The 16,904-nt window shown below is 34.9% G+C and overlaps 1 protein-coding gene across 3 annotated transcripts in view; it reads left to right on the forward strand.

Moving 5' to 3' along the window:
• The window catches only part of LOC115232624 (ubiquitin carboxyl-terminal hydrolase 32), a 166,547-nt gene that overhangs the window by 131,187 nt on the left and 18,456 nt on the right, over window positions 1-16,904 (forward strand). For all 3 annotated transcript variants that reach the window (XM_036500817.1, XM_029802624.2, XM_036500816.1), the window contains exons 23-30: window positions 1,412-1,586; window positions 5,974-6,125; window positions 7,355-7,583; window positions 7,686-7,945; window positions 9,710-9,900; window positions 13,502-13,588; window positions 14,258-14,378; window positions 15,641-15,832. In XM_036500817.1, coding sequence (XP_036356710.1) covers window positions 1,412-1,586; window positions 5,974-6,125; window positions 7,355-7,583; window positions 7,686-7,945; window positions 9,710-9,900; window positions 13,502-13,588; window positions 14,258-14,378; window positions 15,641-15,832 — 1,407 coding nt within the window. The remainder of the gene's footprint in view (window positions 1-1,411; window positions 1,587-5,973; window positions 6,126-7,354; window positions 7,584-7,685; window positions 7,946-9,709; window positions 9,901-13,501; window positions 13,589-14,257; window positions 14,379-15,640; window positions 15,833-16,904) is intronic.

Consider the following 16,904-nt stretch of genomic DNA (forward strand, 5'->3'; position numbering starts at 1 on the left):
AAAAAAATCTCCCAAAATTCACGGAATTAAAATTACACTTCGATCATTGTACAAAACTGTAGATGAACTGTTTACGAAGTATAATCACATGTTTTCACGAATGTACTAAAGAGATTTGCTCTGATATTCTCATTTAAATATGAATAGGTAAATACGGGCGGGTTTGGGCGGTTTGGTCACATTAACCAAAATTTTTTTCAGGCGGCTTTGGGCGGTTTGGTAATGAAAGGGTTAATAGGCAAGTTTTTAACATTTACTATAATATCTAACTCATAAAATTCCAAATAGGCTTGTACTATTATTTTGTTGTTTAGCTCGGGTTAGTCCTTATTGAACCATGACAAAACATTCCAGTTTTTACCATCCTATTTTTTTTAATATTTTGAACTAAATTGTTCAAGGTGTCTTTTCATTTCAAGGCAGTAGGGTGTGATTTGATTAAAATTTCTATAAATTTTAAAAAGACCATATAGAGCGTTTTCAAGATATTGGATAGAGTAGTCTCCCATGAGCAATGATTGATGTGGTAACTGTTTAGGAAATATAGTCATTTAGAATTAGTTAATTCATTGTTGACCAAGGTTCAGTCCTTTTTCTTCCTATAAATTAAAATTCTATTTGCAGAACTGAGATTAAGATACCTATGGAAGTATGCAGTTTTACATTAGTTAATTTTTAATAATTCAAACCACTGTAGTAATTTTTTTCCTTTTTCTATTAGCCATAAGAAATCCTCAAATCTTGTATTTAAAACAAAATGAAAATAACGAAGTTTAGTTAATGATTTAAACCTTCACAAGCCAACAGCATCAGTTTAGTCATTGTGTTTGGAATATAGAGGAAGAATAAATATTAATTTCAAATTTTGGCACAAGGCCAGCAATTTTATGGGAGTGGGCTAGTCAGTTACATTGATCCCAGTGTTCAGTTGGTACTTTTTTTTACCAACTCTGAAAGTGAACCTTAGTGAAATTTGAACTCAGAATGTTAAATCAGAGGAAATACTGCAAAGCATTTTTTCTAGATACCATAGGTATCTTAATCTCAGTTCTGCAAATAGAATTTTAATTTATAGGAAGAAAAAGGACTGAACCTTGGACAACAATGAATGAACTAATTCTAAATGACTATATTTCCTAAACAGTTACCACATCAATCATTGCTCATGGGAGACTACTCTATCCAATATCTTAAAAACGCTCTATATGGTCTTTTAAAATTTATAGAAATTTTAATCAAATCACACCCCACTGCCTTGAATTCTGCCAGCTCACCATCTTCAATATTAAATACACTGAGAGGTTACAAAAAAGTTTAAAGTGGTAAATTTAATGAAAGCCATTAAAGTCTTGAAATAATGTAAAACATTATTTGTATCATTCTTTTCATGAGTTTTATGTTTGTTTTGCAGGCTTGGGAAAATCATATACTTCGTAACCAGTCAATTGTCGTTGATTTATTCCATGGTCAATTGAAATCTCAAGTACGGTGTAAAGAATGTGGTCATGTCAGTGTCCGCTTTGACCCTTTCAACTATTTGTCATTACCTTTACCAATGGACAGCTGTGTTCATTTGGAAGTTATTGGTTAGTTACCTTCATATTTATATACTTTTTTCAGTATCCACTTTCTGCTATGTGTAAAAGGAAAATGAATGGACTCGTATGTATGTGTATAATTCTTTCTTTTTTTTTTTTTTATGTGGCTAGGATAATTTGTCAGGGGATCTTGGTGCAACAATGGGCCTCAGAAATAATGTTCAGGTTCGCCATGGTAGACATGCCCAGAAACATCAATCACTGCTTTGTTGCTTTATGGGTGAATATAAGAACAGGAATGTTGATTCTGAAAGAAAAGCAAACTGTGCAATCAGTTTTCAGGTAGTTTCCTGCAACCTGCATCTAGGAAAGGGTTGTAATGCTGGGAAGTATAAATTCTAAAGCTTCATTGCATAAGTATTATCTCTTGCAATGAGGATTTCTGATTTCTAAAATCTGATACCAAAGAAGGGACTGGATGTGTAGGAAGATTCTAATCAGACCTACTCTCTATATGTCAATTTGTGTGGTAATAGTTGGCAGCTACCTCAAGCAGCCGTATGTAGGGACAGTGCTGATTGCTCCATCTGGAGAGGAGCCTAAGTAAAAGCGTTTCTGAAATCATTCACTCAGAAAAGTTGCTGAATAGGAGACAAAGCCAAGAGTGCTGCTCAGACTTGTCATATAGAATATGAAACCTGTTGTTGTCTGTTATGGAACATGCTGACTTCAACATAGAACATCTCTTATAGCTAGTGAACTGATGTTTGAGACCAAGCTGATTAAAAGGGCTCTCTTGTTTAGGTTGACAAATATTACACATTCTTTGGAAAATCATTGGCGTTGCTGAGGAGAATGATCTGTTACCATAACTGCCAAAGCCCAGTTATCATCTGATGTTGCCTTACCTAGTATCTGTGCACCAGTCATGTTGTCTGTCAATCAGCCTAAGGACTTCTTCTAACAGCTACTAACTACAGTCATCCTCAGGGGTGATTTTAACAAATGGAAGATCATACAAACTTGGAACTGTAATTGGAGACTATGACAATGGAAAAATTAACAGCAGCAGTTTCAGATTCCTTTGTGTGTGCCAGCCATGATGTCATTACATTATCCAGCAAAACATATTCAAAATCTCATGACATTGTTTTCATTATTGTTGGATAAATAGGTCTTAATGATGTTTGGCTCATCTCGTGGCAAATATGAGATTACAAATGTGCCCTTTAAAATAAAGAGCACTCAAAACCAGAGGCCCAACTCCTGCCAACTCAAAAACCTTGTTATTTGTTAGGACTTTTGCCACTCTGTAGCTATTAAGTTAAAAGATTTAGAGGCTTTCTTTTTCCCTGGAATCAACTTGGATAAATTGCTGTTGTTCAGTTTCACACTCTTTGCTGCTAATGTTGAGGCCTTCAGATTCAAAATAAAGTAGCATCAACACTGGTTTCATGACTAACATACACAAAGCTCCCAGAACAACTAGAACAATTCCTCTTTATATTTAAATGCAGTAGTTATAGGCTTTTTCTGGATGAAGTTCAATCTACTCTTCAAACCCTGAAAACTGAATAGTGAATTGCCAAAAGCTCAGGAAATTCGGCTGCTTTTAGGCAGGAACGACGTGCATAACTTATGATACAATGAAAATTCTCTATGACCCCAGGAACTATTTCATGACATCAGTCAAATCAGCTGATAACAGGTCACCAATCAAAGTTAACTTAAAAATCAAGTGCTAGAAGTGCTAGGGGAAAACACTACACCAGCTGCCAAATTGGAGCATTCCAGTGGATTCAGCAGTGGAGAATTGTTAATTTTTCGTGCAGAAACTTTGGGTGATGCTTCAGAAGCAAATATCCAGAAGTCTAAACACTAGCTATATGTAAATATCACGACCATTTATATGGGCAAGGGAAACAAGTTTTTCTGCCCTGACTGTAAGGGACAGCACTCCTGTCTTTTTAGAGGAGAAAGTCCTAACCGAGTTTAAGCTGAAAAGACTGGTCCAATCAATAATAGAGAACATAATCCAGCTTACACAAACCCGAGATTGATGAGCTTTGTGACAAGGCAGCTTGAAAACAATTTAAATCTGTTTGTCATTCACCAAAAATTGAACACCTGTATGATAATTTCAGAAAATTTTGTTATTCATACAAATTCACAAACCTTCTACACCAGCACTGTACAAGAATGATTTCTCATTTTGTTGTTGATGGACAGAAGTTGAAGCTATTCAGTGTGAAAATGTAAAACAAGAACTTTTTAATGATTTTCTCAATATCCGATGATCATCAGGTTTCTTATTTCTGGACATATACATAGTATTGTATCAGGTTTGATTGTAGATCCTTTCCAATTTTCATAGTATTTTTCATACATTGCTGTAAGTTACTGTCTGTCTTATCTTTGTATATATGTATGTGTGTGTGTATACACAGGGTGCGTAAGGTATTTGAGGACATAATTTTTTGGCTCATTGCTGCAGTTTTTGCTAACTCTGTATAATCTTTGTTTCAAAAAATAATAAAGGCAGACCCTCAGCTTACTCAAGAAATAAAGAGGTATGCTGTTATTGTGGTTATAAAGGCTGAACATAGCGATTTAGAAATATCTCAATTTTTAGAAGTTGCCAGATCTTTCGTCTGCAAATTTTGTAAGATCCTAGAGACTGAAGATGAAATGTATCACAAGTATCAAAGCATAAAAGACATTCTAAATGCTCTGAAATCATCAGAACACCTGAATTTATCCAGCAAATTCAACAGACCATTGATTACAATCCCAGAAAGTCCATGAGGTAAATTGCAAAAGGTCTCCATGTTTCAGAAGTAACAGTCAGAAATGTTGTCCATGGAGACATCAGATATGTCTTATATGATGAGGAATGGTCAATTTGACAGCAAATGCAAAAGAAAATCACTACATTAGATTTTAAAGGCTCTTAAACAAACTGAAAAATCCAGCAGATGATGATTTGATTTGGTTTTTCTCAAATGAGAAAAACTTCGACCAAGATCAAAAAGTTAACAGAAGAAATGACCAGACTCTTCTGAAGTTCCAAGTGTTATACATACAAAATTTCCTGCAACTGTCATGGTTTTAGGGGTTGTCAGCAATAAAGGACATGAGATGCCTCCTTGCTTCTTTCCACAAGGCCTTAGAATTAACTCTGCCACCTACATTGAGGTCCTGGAAATAATTGTTAAGCCCTGGATAGACAGTATGCAATGGAAGGTCATATGTGTTTCAGTAAGACTCTGCACTATCACATGGCTCTAATAACACAGGAATGGATGGCTGAAAATTTCCATGATCACATAACTGCTAACATTTGGCCTCCTAGTTCCCCAGATCCCAACCTATTGGACTATTACATGTGGAGTGTTGTTGAGAGAGAGGTCAAGGAACACGCCCATAACACCAAAGATTCTTTGAAAGCTGCCATAGAGTAATGTCCAAAATAAACCAGGACCACTTGAATTGAGCATGTAGATGATTTAGATCTGATATAGAAGCAGTTGTTGAAGCTGAAGATGGCTTCATTGAATAACATTATAGAAAGGGTTTATTTTTATCCTCATAGCATTTTTTGATAAAGTTATGTTATTATATAACTGTCTTCAAATATCTTGCTCACTCTGTATATATAATTTTTCTACCTGGCCAGCTCCTGTCAGCCATCCTACTCATGCATGCATGGAAGATGGATCTTAAATGATGAGATGTATATATAAAATGATATATATGAATGTAAGATCCAAGGATCGATGTGTAGGTAGAAAGTGAGCTTCAAGCAATCTGTAGAAAATATAAAAGAACAACTTTCAGAAACAATAATGGTTTATTGGGGCGGAAGTTTGGATTTTTTACTGTATTGAAGTATGATAAACTGAAAAAAATTATTTTATATTTCATGGTAAGCATCTAGGGTTGCCAGGTATGTGAATAAAATTCCAAGGGTTTAAGGAATGGAGTAGATAAAATCCAGGCTACACGTTTCACAGCAAGTGGAATCTTGGAAGATTCCACTCGCTATGAAACATATGTAGTCCAGATTTTATCTACTCCATTCCTTAACTCTTAGATATATACATAGTATGACATTTTATATAAAATTTGAATATAAAAATTGACAGCTTATAGATATTTATAGTTGAAGTTTTACCTATGGTAGAGGGTCAATACTTTATAAATTGTTTCATTCAGTTGTCTTATATTTTCTCATCATTGTATATGTAGTTGTTTTTTTAAAAAAATATAAGAAAGAAAATTAATATATTCTTACTTGAAGGATTGCACTTCTGTGGATGAATTTTCAGATTCTAGATTTTTAATTTTTGAATTTGTAAAACTTAAACAATTCATATTTTTTTAGGAATATGAAAATTGGTCTAAAATTTTATTTTAAATGTTTTTCTATTTTTAGTGATATGGTTAGATGGTTCTGTTCCGGTAAAGTATGGTCTCAGACTTAACATGGATGAAAAATATAAAACCTTAAAGAAAGAACTTAGTAAACTCACTGATATTGCTGCAAACCAAATCCTTTTTGTAGAAATATTTGGCTCAATTGTAAAGGTAAGTTTTAATATGATCGACAATATTTTTAAGTGAGTAAGAGTAGTTAGGCATCAGAGGCTTCATTTATATAAGACATATAATGTAAATGGATGAATTATATTAGGTGAAAACTTGCAATGAATCAATGGCATGGTAGATATAAACCAAAGAAAATATGGTAGCAAATGTTAAGGTCATTTCAGAGAATACTGGACCTGAAAATGACATATGTTATGAAAGTGCCTGGCAAGATGTTGTATTGCTTCTGAGTCCAATATATTTTAATATGGAAGAAGAAAAGAAAAGGATTAAGAGAAATGTTGATAAGTGAATAAGTTAAACAAATCAGGATAACATTAGAGTTGCAGGCATAACTGTGTGGTTGAGAAGTTCACTTCCCAACCGCTTGATTTGGGGTTCAGTCGAATTGCATGGCACTTTGGACAGGTGTCTACTATTATTGCTCCAGGCTGACCAATGCCTTGTGAGTGGATTTGGAAGACAGAAACTGAAAGAAGTCCTTTGTTTAGGAATATATGTATGTGTTCATGCATACTGATATGTGTGTCTATGCATTTGTTTATATTTGCATTTCTTCTGAAATCATGACTTGCAGGTGGTGATGTTATTTTTCCTTTTAAGAAAATCATCTGCAAGCTTTGCACCCTCAAAGATACATAAAATAAATGATCCCTTACTTGAAAACAGAAGGATTAAGGCTGTAAAATAATGAAACTGTAATGTATTCGTCTAACCCATGCTAGCATGGAAAAATGGATGTAAAAGCAAATGAATTACTATCATCTTGGCACACTAAATTTTTGTTAGTTTATTTATAAAATTAATTATCTTATCTTATCTTATATTCATACTTTGAATTGTTTTTGAAGGGGATACTCCACTCAGAAAAATTAATTCTAATTTAGTAAAAATTAAAACTTTAGGATTATATTTGAGAATGTATATGTTTCTAAGATTTTAGAATTTTATAAAAATACATTTTATTATTTTCTTGTTTTGCTTTTGGGAAATGACAAAATAAATTGGGGTTGATATTCTTTCTGAAAAGTTAAAAAGCATTACAGAAAAATTGCAACAAAGGACTATTTTTAATAGTGTTTTTGCATATAAATATTTATTTTGAAAATGAATTTCATTGTGAAATTGTGTATTTTTAAATTATAGCAACCAAATTATAGATATTCCAGTTGTATAAAGATATTGTTTTGCTTTTTCTTGTATTGTAGACGCTACCTCAAGATAATCAAAAAGTTCGAACTCTACTTGGAGGAAGTTTATATGCTTATGAGTTACCTCCTCCTGCCTCAAATAGTGACACTGATATTGGTTCAACAGATTCATCAATTGCTATTATTACAGCTTCTGTCAGCACTACAACTAATTCTACAGCAATTCCAACAACAGCTGGTAAAGAATGTATTGGTTTAAGTGAAATACAAAGGGGATTATCAACAAGTGAGTCCTTTTAAGTTTGTTCTATTAAACATTTTCAATGAGAATAAAAAACAAAACAGTTTTTCACTCTTGTACAATCTTTTTATTTTATTTACCCTACAGGAAGAAGTCCATATCACAATGTAAACAAGAATGGATCAAATTCTGGCTCACTTCCTCAAAACAATAGTTGGGACCCCCCATCTCAAAATTCAGACTTTTCTTCTCATTCCTGCCTGACTAATGGTAATTCTGGAAGCAGTAATGGCCATTCACGGAATCCAAGTAATGCCAGTTCTTGTAGTAGCTCACTAAGTGACAGTTTAACACGATCTGTTGGTGATGTTTTCAAAGGATTTATTATTGCTGTTCATAGGAAGATGGTAAGTCTTTGTGACAAACTGTAATTTCAAATATTGTAAGGTTTAAATTTCATTGCATGTGTGTGTGTTCATGTGTGTGCACGTGCACTTGCATTTCACATTAGGAATTTAAATTTCAAATATCTCGATGTGAGGTGCCAGTTGCCATAATCATAAATAATACTTGCCCCTTGAAATTGAGTACTGTCTTTGAACTTCTCTCCTGTGCGTACAAATACACACATTCATGCATATGTATATATGAATGTATATTTTGGCATCATCATTATCATGTTTTTTAAAGCCTTTCTACTTTTAATTTAGAAACAAAAATAGTTTTTGCATCAAAATTATTTTTATATATACTTTCATACATATTTGTTTGAAGATTTCAAAGCAAAGCTGTCATATTATGGATTTCAACCATGATATTCTTATAATTAAACATACACTTTACCTCATACATGAAAATTAAAATACACTGAAACCAAAATATCTAAGTAATGATAAAAGGTAATTTTCAACTGTGAGAGAATAAGTGAGAAAATGTAATTGGTTAAAGTGTGTCTGAAACAATATGGGTTCTAATAGCATTTTAATAATGAAGAGATATAATGCTAACATGTAGTTACCAGATAATGCATGTGTTGACATGCCACTTTGTATTGTCCTGCAAAATCATATTATTGATTGGTGGAAAACAAATCAAACCTAGTATTTCAGCTTCTCAACACTTCTCCAAATATTCTGTAGCTTTTCACATAACTATCTCCTGTCTGATCTCTTTTATTAGTTATAGACTCTTGTTACTCTGCTTCACAAAATTACATATCCATATCTTTTAGCTTTACAAATTAGGATGTCCACATCACTTCAGATATACTTCTGTCTATTGACAGCTTGATCCATCTCATTGATTAATAGTTTGAAGCCATCCTCCCAGCCTAGCAGCATGGAACATTCACAAACTCCCTACTTTTTGATTTGTCTCCTAACCTAGTAGATTGATTGTCTAGTTTAGCTGTGCTTCTGTCTTCTGTACCTTGCAACCTTCTTTTAGTCATTGCTTGACTGAGCCATCCTCATACATATAACTAATCAAAGGCTTACAATAAATAATCTTTTATGTAACATCCAGCCAAATAAGTTATATACCACTGTATTTCATCTGGACAATGGAGAGAGTGTAATATATCCAGTCTGTCACACTGCATCTGTGGGTGGATCCATCTCTATATATTTAGGTGTGAAATATAGCATTCATCTTAACTGAGAAATGCTATAACATTGAAGATGGATATATGGGTTGTGCCTTGTCATTCATTAGATTAACTGTTTGCCATGGAAGTACTCAATCAAAGCTGATCTGGTTTGCTCAAGTGCAACAATCGAAAAGATAATGAGGAGGTAACTGAGAGCACAGCCAGTCACTGAAAATAATGGACTAACTTTAACAGATTTTAATAAATTTGGATTCAATTCAAATCTAGTTAGGACATTTATGTTTCCTCTGTACACTATATTTGTATCTATATTTTATGTATACCTCTGTGTGTGAGTGTAGTAAAATTTTAAAAGCATTCAGATTTTCCTAATATTTTTACTATATAAAATGTCATTCTTCAAAAAAATAATATTCTCAACAAAACTTGAAATACTTATTGGCTTTATATGTTGTATAAAAACTCTCAAATCAGCTTTTAGTGTAAGGATTTGGTATATTTGCCTAAAATACATTATTGATGCCTTGCATATTGGTAAGAAAGGAACTTCTTCCATTTTTAGATCCATGTGGATGACTATTTCTTGTCATCTCAAAAAGCCCATCCAGATCTGTTTGGTACACCTTTGATTTTACCATGTCAAGAAAGCACATCTAATCAGAATCTTTACCAATTTGTCTGGACTCAAGTGGCCCGCTTAGTGAGCCCGCTACCACCATCAGAAGCTAAGATTCCGAATCATGCACAAGACTGGTTTGTATTTTTATTTTTCTCTATCTTAAGTTGTATATTTTCCTTTTGATGATAGAATTTGTCAGTATGCTTCTGCATCATCCAACTTATATAGGAAACTGAGGCTTTTAAGTTTGGTACCTTCTTTGATATATCTATTATTTTAGTGAGTTTTTGTTTATTGCTAAATATGCTATTTTGATTACTCTTTTACTTGTTTCAGTCATTTGACTGTGGCCATGCTGGAGCACAGCCTTTAGTCGAGCAAATCGACCCCGGGACTTATTCTTTGTAAGCCCAGTACTTATTCTATCGGTCTCTTTTGCTGAACCGCTAAGTGATGGGGACGTAAACACACCAGCATCGGTTGTCAAGCAATGCTAGGGGGACAAACACACACACACATACACATATATACATATATATACATATATACGACAGGCTTCATTCAGTTTCCGTCTACCAAATCCACTCACAAGGCATTGGTTGGCCCGGGGCTATAGCAGAAAACACTTGCCTAAGCTGCCACGCAGTGGGACTGAACCCGGAACCATGTGGTTGGTTAGCAAGCTACTTACCACACAGCCACTCCTGCGCCTATATAAAATATATAGACACCATATATAAAATTTAATGTGATAAGGTTAAGATACTAAGGCCATTCTATACTATTTCTGTTGCATCCCTAAGCAAGCCACCTCACTTCAGTTTTGCTTTTTATTTTTACTGTAGCAGGAAAATATGCCTGTGTGTAACTTACTGAAATCTATTCTGTTTATACTGTACAAAATTGATATTATGATGATGATATTTAGATGAAAGTGGTAGTTTTATATCAATGAATTAAATCCAATGAACTAGGTTTCTGTAAAAAGCTTATGAAATTATAAGGTGCATGGAGCTGAATCAAACTGTTTTAGATAATAATATCTATAACTCCTACTCAATGTGTTGAGTGCCTCTTTTGTTTGTCTGTCCACACATCTGTAAAAGTGCCCATGTGGTGTCATGTAAAAGTGTCAATGCAGTGCCATGTAAAAGAGCCCGTGCAGCACCATGTGCCTGTGTCGTGCCATGTAAAAGCACCCAGCATACTCTGTAAAGTGGTTGGCATTAGGAAGGGCATCCAGCCATAAAAGTCATGTCAAATCAGATTGGAGTCTGGTGCAGTTCCCTAGCTTGCCAGCTCTGACCAAACTGTCCAACTCATGCCAGCATGGACGGTGGATGTTAAATGATGATATATATATATATATATAAATTAGAGAAAAACCACTATTATGTAATTCAAGATAAGACATAAACCATATCATATAGGAAAAATAAAATATATTTTAAAACATATATCTAGATCACAAAAAGTACAAAAAATGAATAAATAAACATTATATAATAAGTTGAAAGACAATTACATAATAGTGGGTTTTCTCTAATTTATATATATATTATATATTTATATTGTGAAATTTGATTTAATACTAAATTGATTTTTTTCCCCTGTAAGTTTGGAGTTATACTCCCTAATATTATTATTATTTTATGTCAAGATGCCATGATAGATCGTTAGCTACTACACACATTTTTTTTTCTCTCCTTGTTTTTTTCTGTGTATCTTTCTCTTGAAGAGCATAGGCTCGAAACATAAAAGACTTTTTCTATTCCTGAGCGCTATACTATTACATTTGTTTGTTTGTACTCCACCTGCCTTCGTCTTTTGTTTATTTTCATAAACTTTCCCTTTCATCATCATCATCATCATCGTTTAATGTCCGTTTTCCGTGCTAGCACGGGTTGGATGGTTCGACCAGGGTCTGGGAAGCCAGGGGCTGCACCAGGCTCCAGTCTGATCTGGCAGTGTTTCTACAGCTGGATGCCCTTCCTAACGCCAACCACTTCGCGAGTGTAGTGGGTGCTTTTTACGTGCCACTGGCACAGGTGCCAGGGGAGTCTGGTATCGGCCACGATCGGTTGGTGCTTTTAACGTGCCACTGGCATGGAAGCCAGTCAAGGCGGCGCTGGCATCAGCCACATTCGGATGGTGCTTTTTATGTGCCACTGGCACAGAAGCCAGTCGAGGCGGTGCTGGCATCGGCGACGTTCGGATGGTGCTTTTTATGTGCCACCAGCACAGGTATCACGACTACCATTTCCATTGATATTTATTTCGATGTTAATGTACTTGACTCAATAGGTCTCCTCAAGCACAGCGGGATGTTCTGGAATCCAAGGTACTTTGAATGGGCAGGGGCTATGCGGGACTGGTGCAGGAAGCAGTCTGGGTCTTTGCAGTCACAGCATATCTCCAGAGATCTCGGTCCTTCGTCAATGTCTCTGTGAGGCCCAAAGCTCTGAGGTCATGCTTGACTACCTCATCCCATGTCTTCCTGGGTCTACCTCTTCCCCTGATACCTTCAACTGTTTGGGAGCGGCACTTCTTCACCCATCTCTCCTCATCCATCCGCAGTACATGACCATACCATTGCAAGTGTCACTCTTGCACACCACATCTGATGCTTCTTATGTCCAGCATTTCTCTCAGGGTGCTTACCCTCTGTCATGCGCGCACACTGACATTACACATCCAGCGGAGCATGCTTGCTTCATTTCTTTCAAGTCTACGCATGTCCTCTGCAGTCACAGCCCATGTTTCACTACCGTGAAGCATGGCAGTTCGCACACATGCATCATACAATCTACCTTTCACTCTGAGCGAGAGACCCTTTGTCGCCAGTACGGGTAGGAGCTTTCTGAACTTTACTCAGGCTATTCGTAGTCTAGTGGCGACACTCTCTGAGCGTCTACCTCCACTACTAACTTGGTCACCCAGGTAGCGGAAACTATCAACTACTTCTAGTTTTTTCCCCTGGAGTGTGATGGAATCTGTTTTCTGAGAATCTGTGGTGTCTATTGTACCTGTGCATCTGCCGCACATGAAAGCTATCTTATAAGTTAATTTCCCTTTGATGTTACTGCACCTCTTATGCGTCCATAGCTTACACTGGGTACATCTTATGGAGTTTCTACCTAAACCTTTCCTACTGATCGAGCAGGGCCACCTGCCTGAGGGTGTGTGTGTGCTGAGTTCGCCTTTCTGCTTACTATAACTTTGGTCTTTGCTACATTTACTCTAAGGCCCTTTGATTCTAACCCTTGCTTCCACACCCGAAATTTCTTTTCTAGTTCCGGTAGTGATTCTGCTATGAGAGCCTTTCCCTTTATATATATATATATATATATATATATATATATATATGCACACACACATACACAAGTAGTATTATATTAAATTACTATTTTTATAAAATTTCGATTTATTTTATAGAATGGTTGTATACTGTCAATCTAACGTGAACGTGACAGTAGGGGGTTACACCACCGCTGTTTAGCTCTACCCCTAAACAGCAGTGGTGTAACCCCCTACTGTCACGTTCACGTTAGATTGACAGTATACAACCATTCTATCGCCCCACCACCGTACATATCTCTGAGAGATTTAGAAATTTAATATTTCTGATTTATTTTATCCTGCACATTAATTTCTAAATGGAAGATATTTTGTGGTTTTAAAGCAGAAACAACATTTGCTACAGGGCAAATTACTAAATTATCAATTACTTTTTAGTGATGACAGTCTTGGCTATGAATATCCATTTACACTTAAAGTGGTTCAGAAAGATGGTTTTGCCTGTGCCTGGTGTCCTTGGTACAAGTAAGTAACCTTGTTCAGATACTAAATTTTATTGATGTCAGAAATTCTAAAATAATTTTGTATTGTGTTTTAATCACTCAAAAAGTACTGTTAATTCATAACCTTTAGCAACATTCTTTTTGTTCCAAATTTACTATATTGGCTACATGCATATAAGCTTTGGAATCAAATAACTTTTGCTGTATTGGTGTGAGCATTAAAAATGGAGTGAGCATTAAAAACGTATTAGAAATAATTATGCAGTGAAGAAAACCATTATTAAACAATAACTAATATTATTTTTGTTTTCCTACAACTTAGGATATATTTTGGTCTTATTCTTACCTCACCAATGAAATGTACCTTCATTAAATGTGTTGAAGTAGGGATGTATGAATGAAAACTTGAATTGCTTGTCCAATATACTTTGGTCAATTCATTTTGAATTACCTCTAGATAATCAATTTTTGTTTTAAACTTTAACATATATCTCAATTTATGTCAATGAGTACAATTTAACTTTATCTTTTGACTTTATTTAAAATCACAAATTTAACAAATATTGTTGCTTTAAGAATAATATTTCAAACTTGTTAGCATTTTTTAATGCTTTGATATTGCATATCGTTGAGTAATTATTATTTGAAACTATGTCACTGATATTGTCAATGAATGTTCTTTCTGCTATAGGTTCTGCCGAGGCTGTGTAATTGACTGTAATACAAACGTATTTAACTTTGGGAGCTCATTTGTGGCTATTGACTGGGAACCTACAGCTTTGCATCTGCGATACCAAACAAGCAATGAGAAGGTAAATAAATCAAATTAAACTCTTTTTAGTTACTTAAGGTCTTCAGTGGAATTATAATCACTTTTGTTTCACTTATTCAATGTTTTCAGTTAATATTTATGTCTATCAAATTGTTCAGTCTTTTGCTGTAAAATTTTATTTGATATCACTTAAATCATTAACAAATAAAGTCAATCACTACATCAAAGTGACTGTTCCATATTACTACTATTTTAACCCCAGACAGATCGTCTGCCAGCAGGTTATCAACCTGCCTGGGGTTACACTAATAGTAACATAAAACAGTCACTTTGATGTGGTGATTGACTTGTTAGTATAGTTATTACTCTGATCCCTTCTTGAGATTTTAGAACTAGCTATTTTGCTTATTTAAATCATTGTTCTTTGAAAATGTATGTAAACTGATTTATACACTTTCAAGCCCTTTCACCATTTTGTGTTCTGAAGTAAAACTAAAAACCACTCAAGATACAAAGATTGCAACAAAATTATTACTATTGGTTTAACATTGGTTTTCCCACAACAATGTGCTTCTGTTTTTCTATGTCTTACATAGTGTCATGTCTGAGACTTGTTTGTATGGTCTGATCTAGCTCATTCTAAGTTGTACTTGGTTCCTGTTCTCTGTATTATCTGCTTTCATTTCAAGCTTTACACATTTCATGTTGCACATCTAACAAATCACTCTCAGTTCTTTCCAGCTTCTCTGTTTAGAAGCAAATTATTTACTTCTGGTGAATTATTATCAATGCACTTGACACTTTTTAAAAGTTAACCTTCATTAACTTGCCTGATTTTCAATTTCCTCTCTTGCGATCCTATTACTTGCATTATCTAGATAATATTGAGCACCTCCCCATCAATGTAAAGAAGGTGTACAGGTACCTTTTCTAGCATTCTCATGCAACTGAATCAACTCTCTGTGTTTCCCTAAACTTCCATATTGAGTCTGATATAGAGCCAATTTGTTTGCATGTACATATACCTATGAGACAGCAAATCTTAAATTCTTTTGAGAGAATTCCACTAAAGGATAAATAAAAATTATTGAAGGCTGATAACTCACTAAAACCTTAATTCATTATTTTGTGCATGATGAAGTTATTTGCAATATTTACAGATATATATTACTTTGAGAAATATTTAAAATTTATCTGCTATTGCAAATTGTTGAATACATCTTATATTTCAAATCAAAATATGATTTTAGTTAAAAATGAGCAAAAGACGTTCTCAAATGTTTTTGTTTCCTTTCCTATCAGTTTATTCAAGAGCATCGTAGTGTAGAGGAAAGTCGCAGACTACAAACAGAACCCATTGATCTTGACACGTGCCTTCAAGCATTTACTAAAGAAGAAGAGCTTGGGGAAGATGAACTCTACTGCTGCTCCAAATGCAATAAACACTGTTTAGCATCAAAAAAGCTTGACATTTGGCGATTACCACCTATTTTAGTAAGTAAAAATTTGAATACGTAATTAATTTCTCCAATATATTTTATGTCTTCAAGTTCATTTCCTGAGCTTATTACTTTGAGTTAATTTCCACCATATTTTTGAATCATCGTCATCGTTTAACATCCGCTTTCCATGCTGGCATGAGTTGGACGATTTGACTGAGGACTGGCGAACCAGATGGCTGCACCAGGCTCCAATCTTGATCTGGCAGAGTTTCTACAGCTGGATGCCCTTCCTAATGCCAACCACTCTGAGAGTGTAGTGGGTGCTTTTATGTGCCACCAGTACGAGGGCCAGTCAGGCAGTACTGGCAACGGCCACGCTCAAATGGTGCTTTTTATGTGCTACCTGCACAAGAGCCAGTCCAGCGGCACTGGCAACGACCTCACTCAAATGTTTTTTCACGTGCCAGTAAGGCGATGCTGGTAATGATCTATTTCTTTACTACCCACAGGGGGCTAAACACAGAGGGAACAAACAAGGACAGACAAACGGATTAAGTCCATTACATCGACCCCAGTGCATAACTGGTACTTAATTTATCAACCCTGAAAGGACGAAAGGCAAAGTCAACCTCGGTGGAATTTGAACTCAGAACATAATGGCTGCCGAAATACGGCTACACATTTCACCCGGCATGCTAATGTTTTTGCCAGCTCGAATGGTGCTTTTTATGATCATGCTCGAATAGTGCTTTTTACGTGCCACTGGTACGGAAGCCAGTTAGCCACTCTGGCAACGATCATGCTCAGATGGTGCTCTTAGCGCTGCACTAGCACGGATATCAAACATAATTTCAGAAATTTTTGGAGTATGAAATTCTGTGAAAATAATTACTTGTTTAATTACTGTGATTATTCATTAATTGCTGTCTCTTACATGCATATAACATGTTGAATTTAATTTAGTGTAAATCATTATTGAGTTGAGCTAGTTTGTATTATTATTATTATTGCATGCCTATTAATTCAAATTTTTATATCTCTTTATTAAAATATTATGTCTGTCAAATACTGGTATCATGGACTAGACAAAATAACAATTAAATATTTCTAATTTTATTTCTATA

This window comes from Octopus sinensis, linkage group LG1, assembly GCF_006345805.1.
Source record: "Octopus sinensis linkage group LG1, ASM634580v1, whole genome shotgun sequence".
In the NCBI taxonomy this organism is placed as follows: Eukaryota; Metazoa; Mollusca; class Cephalopoda; order Octopoda; family Octopodidae; genus Octopus; species Octopus sinensis.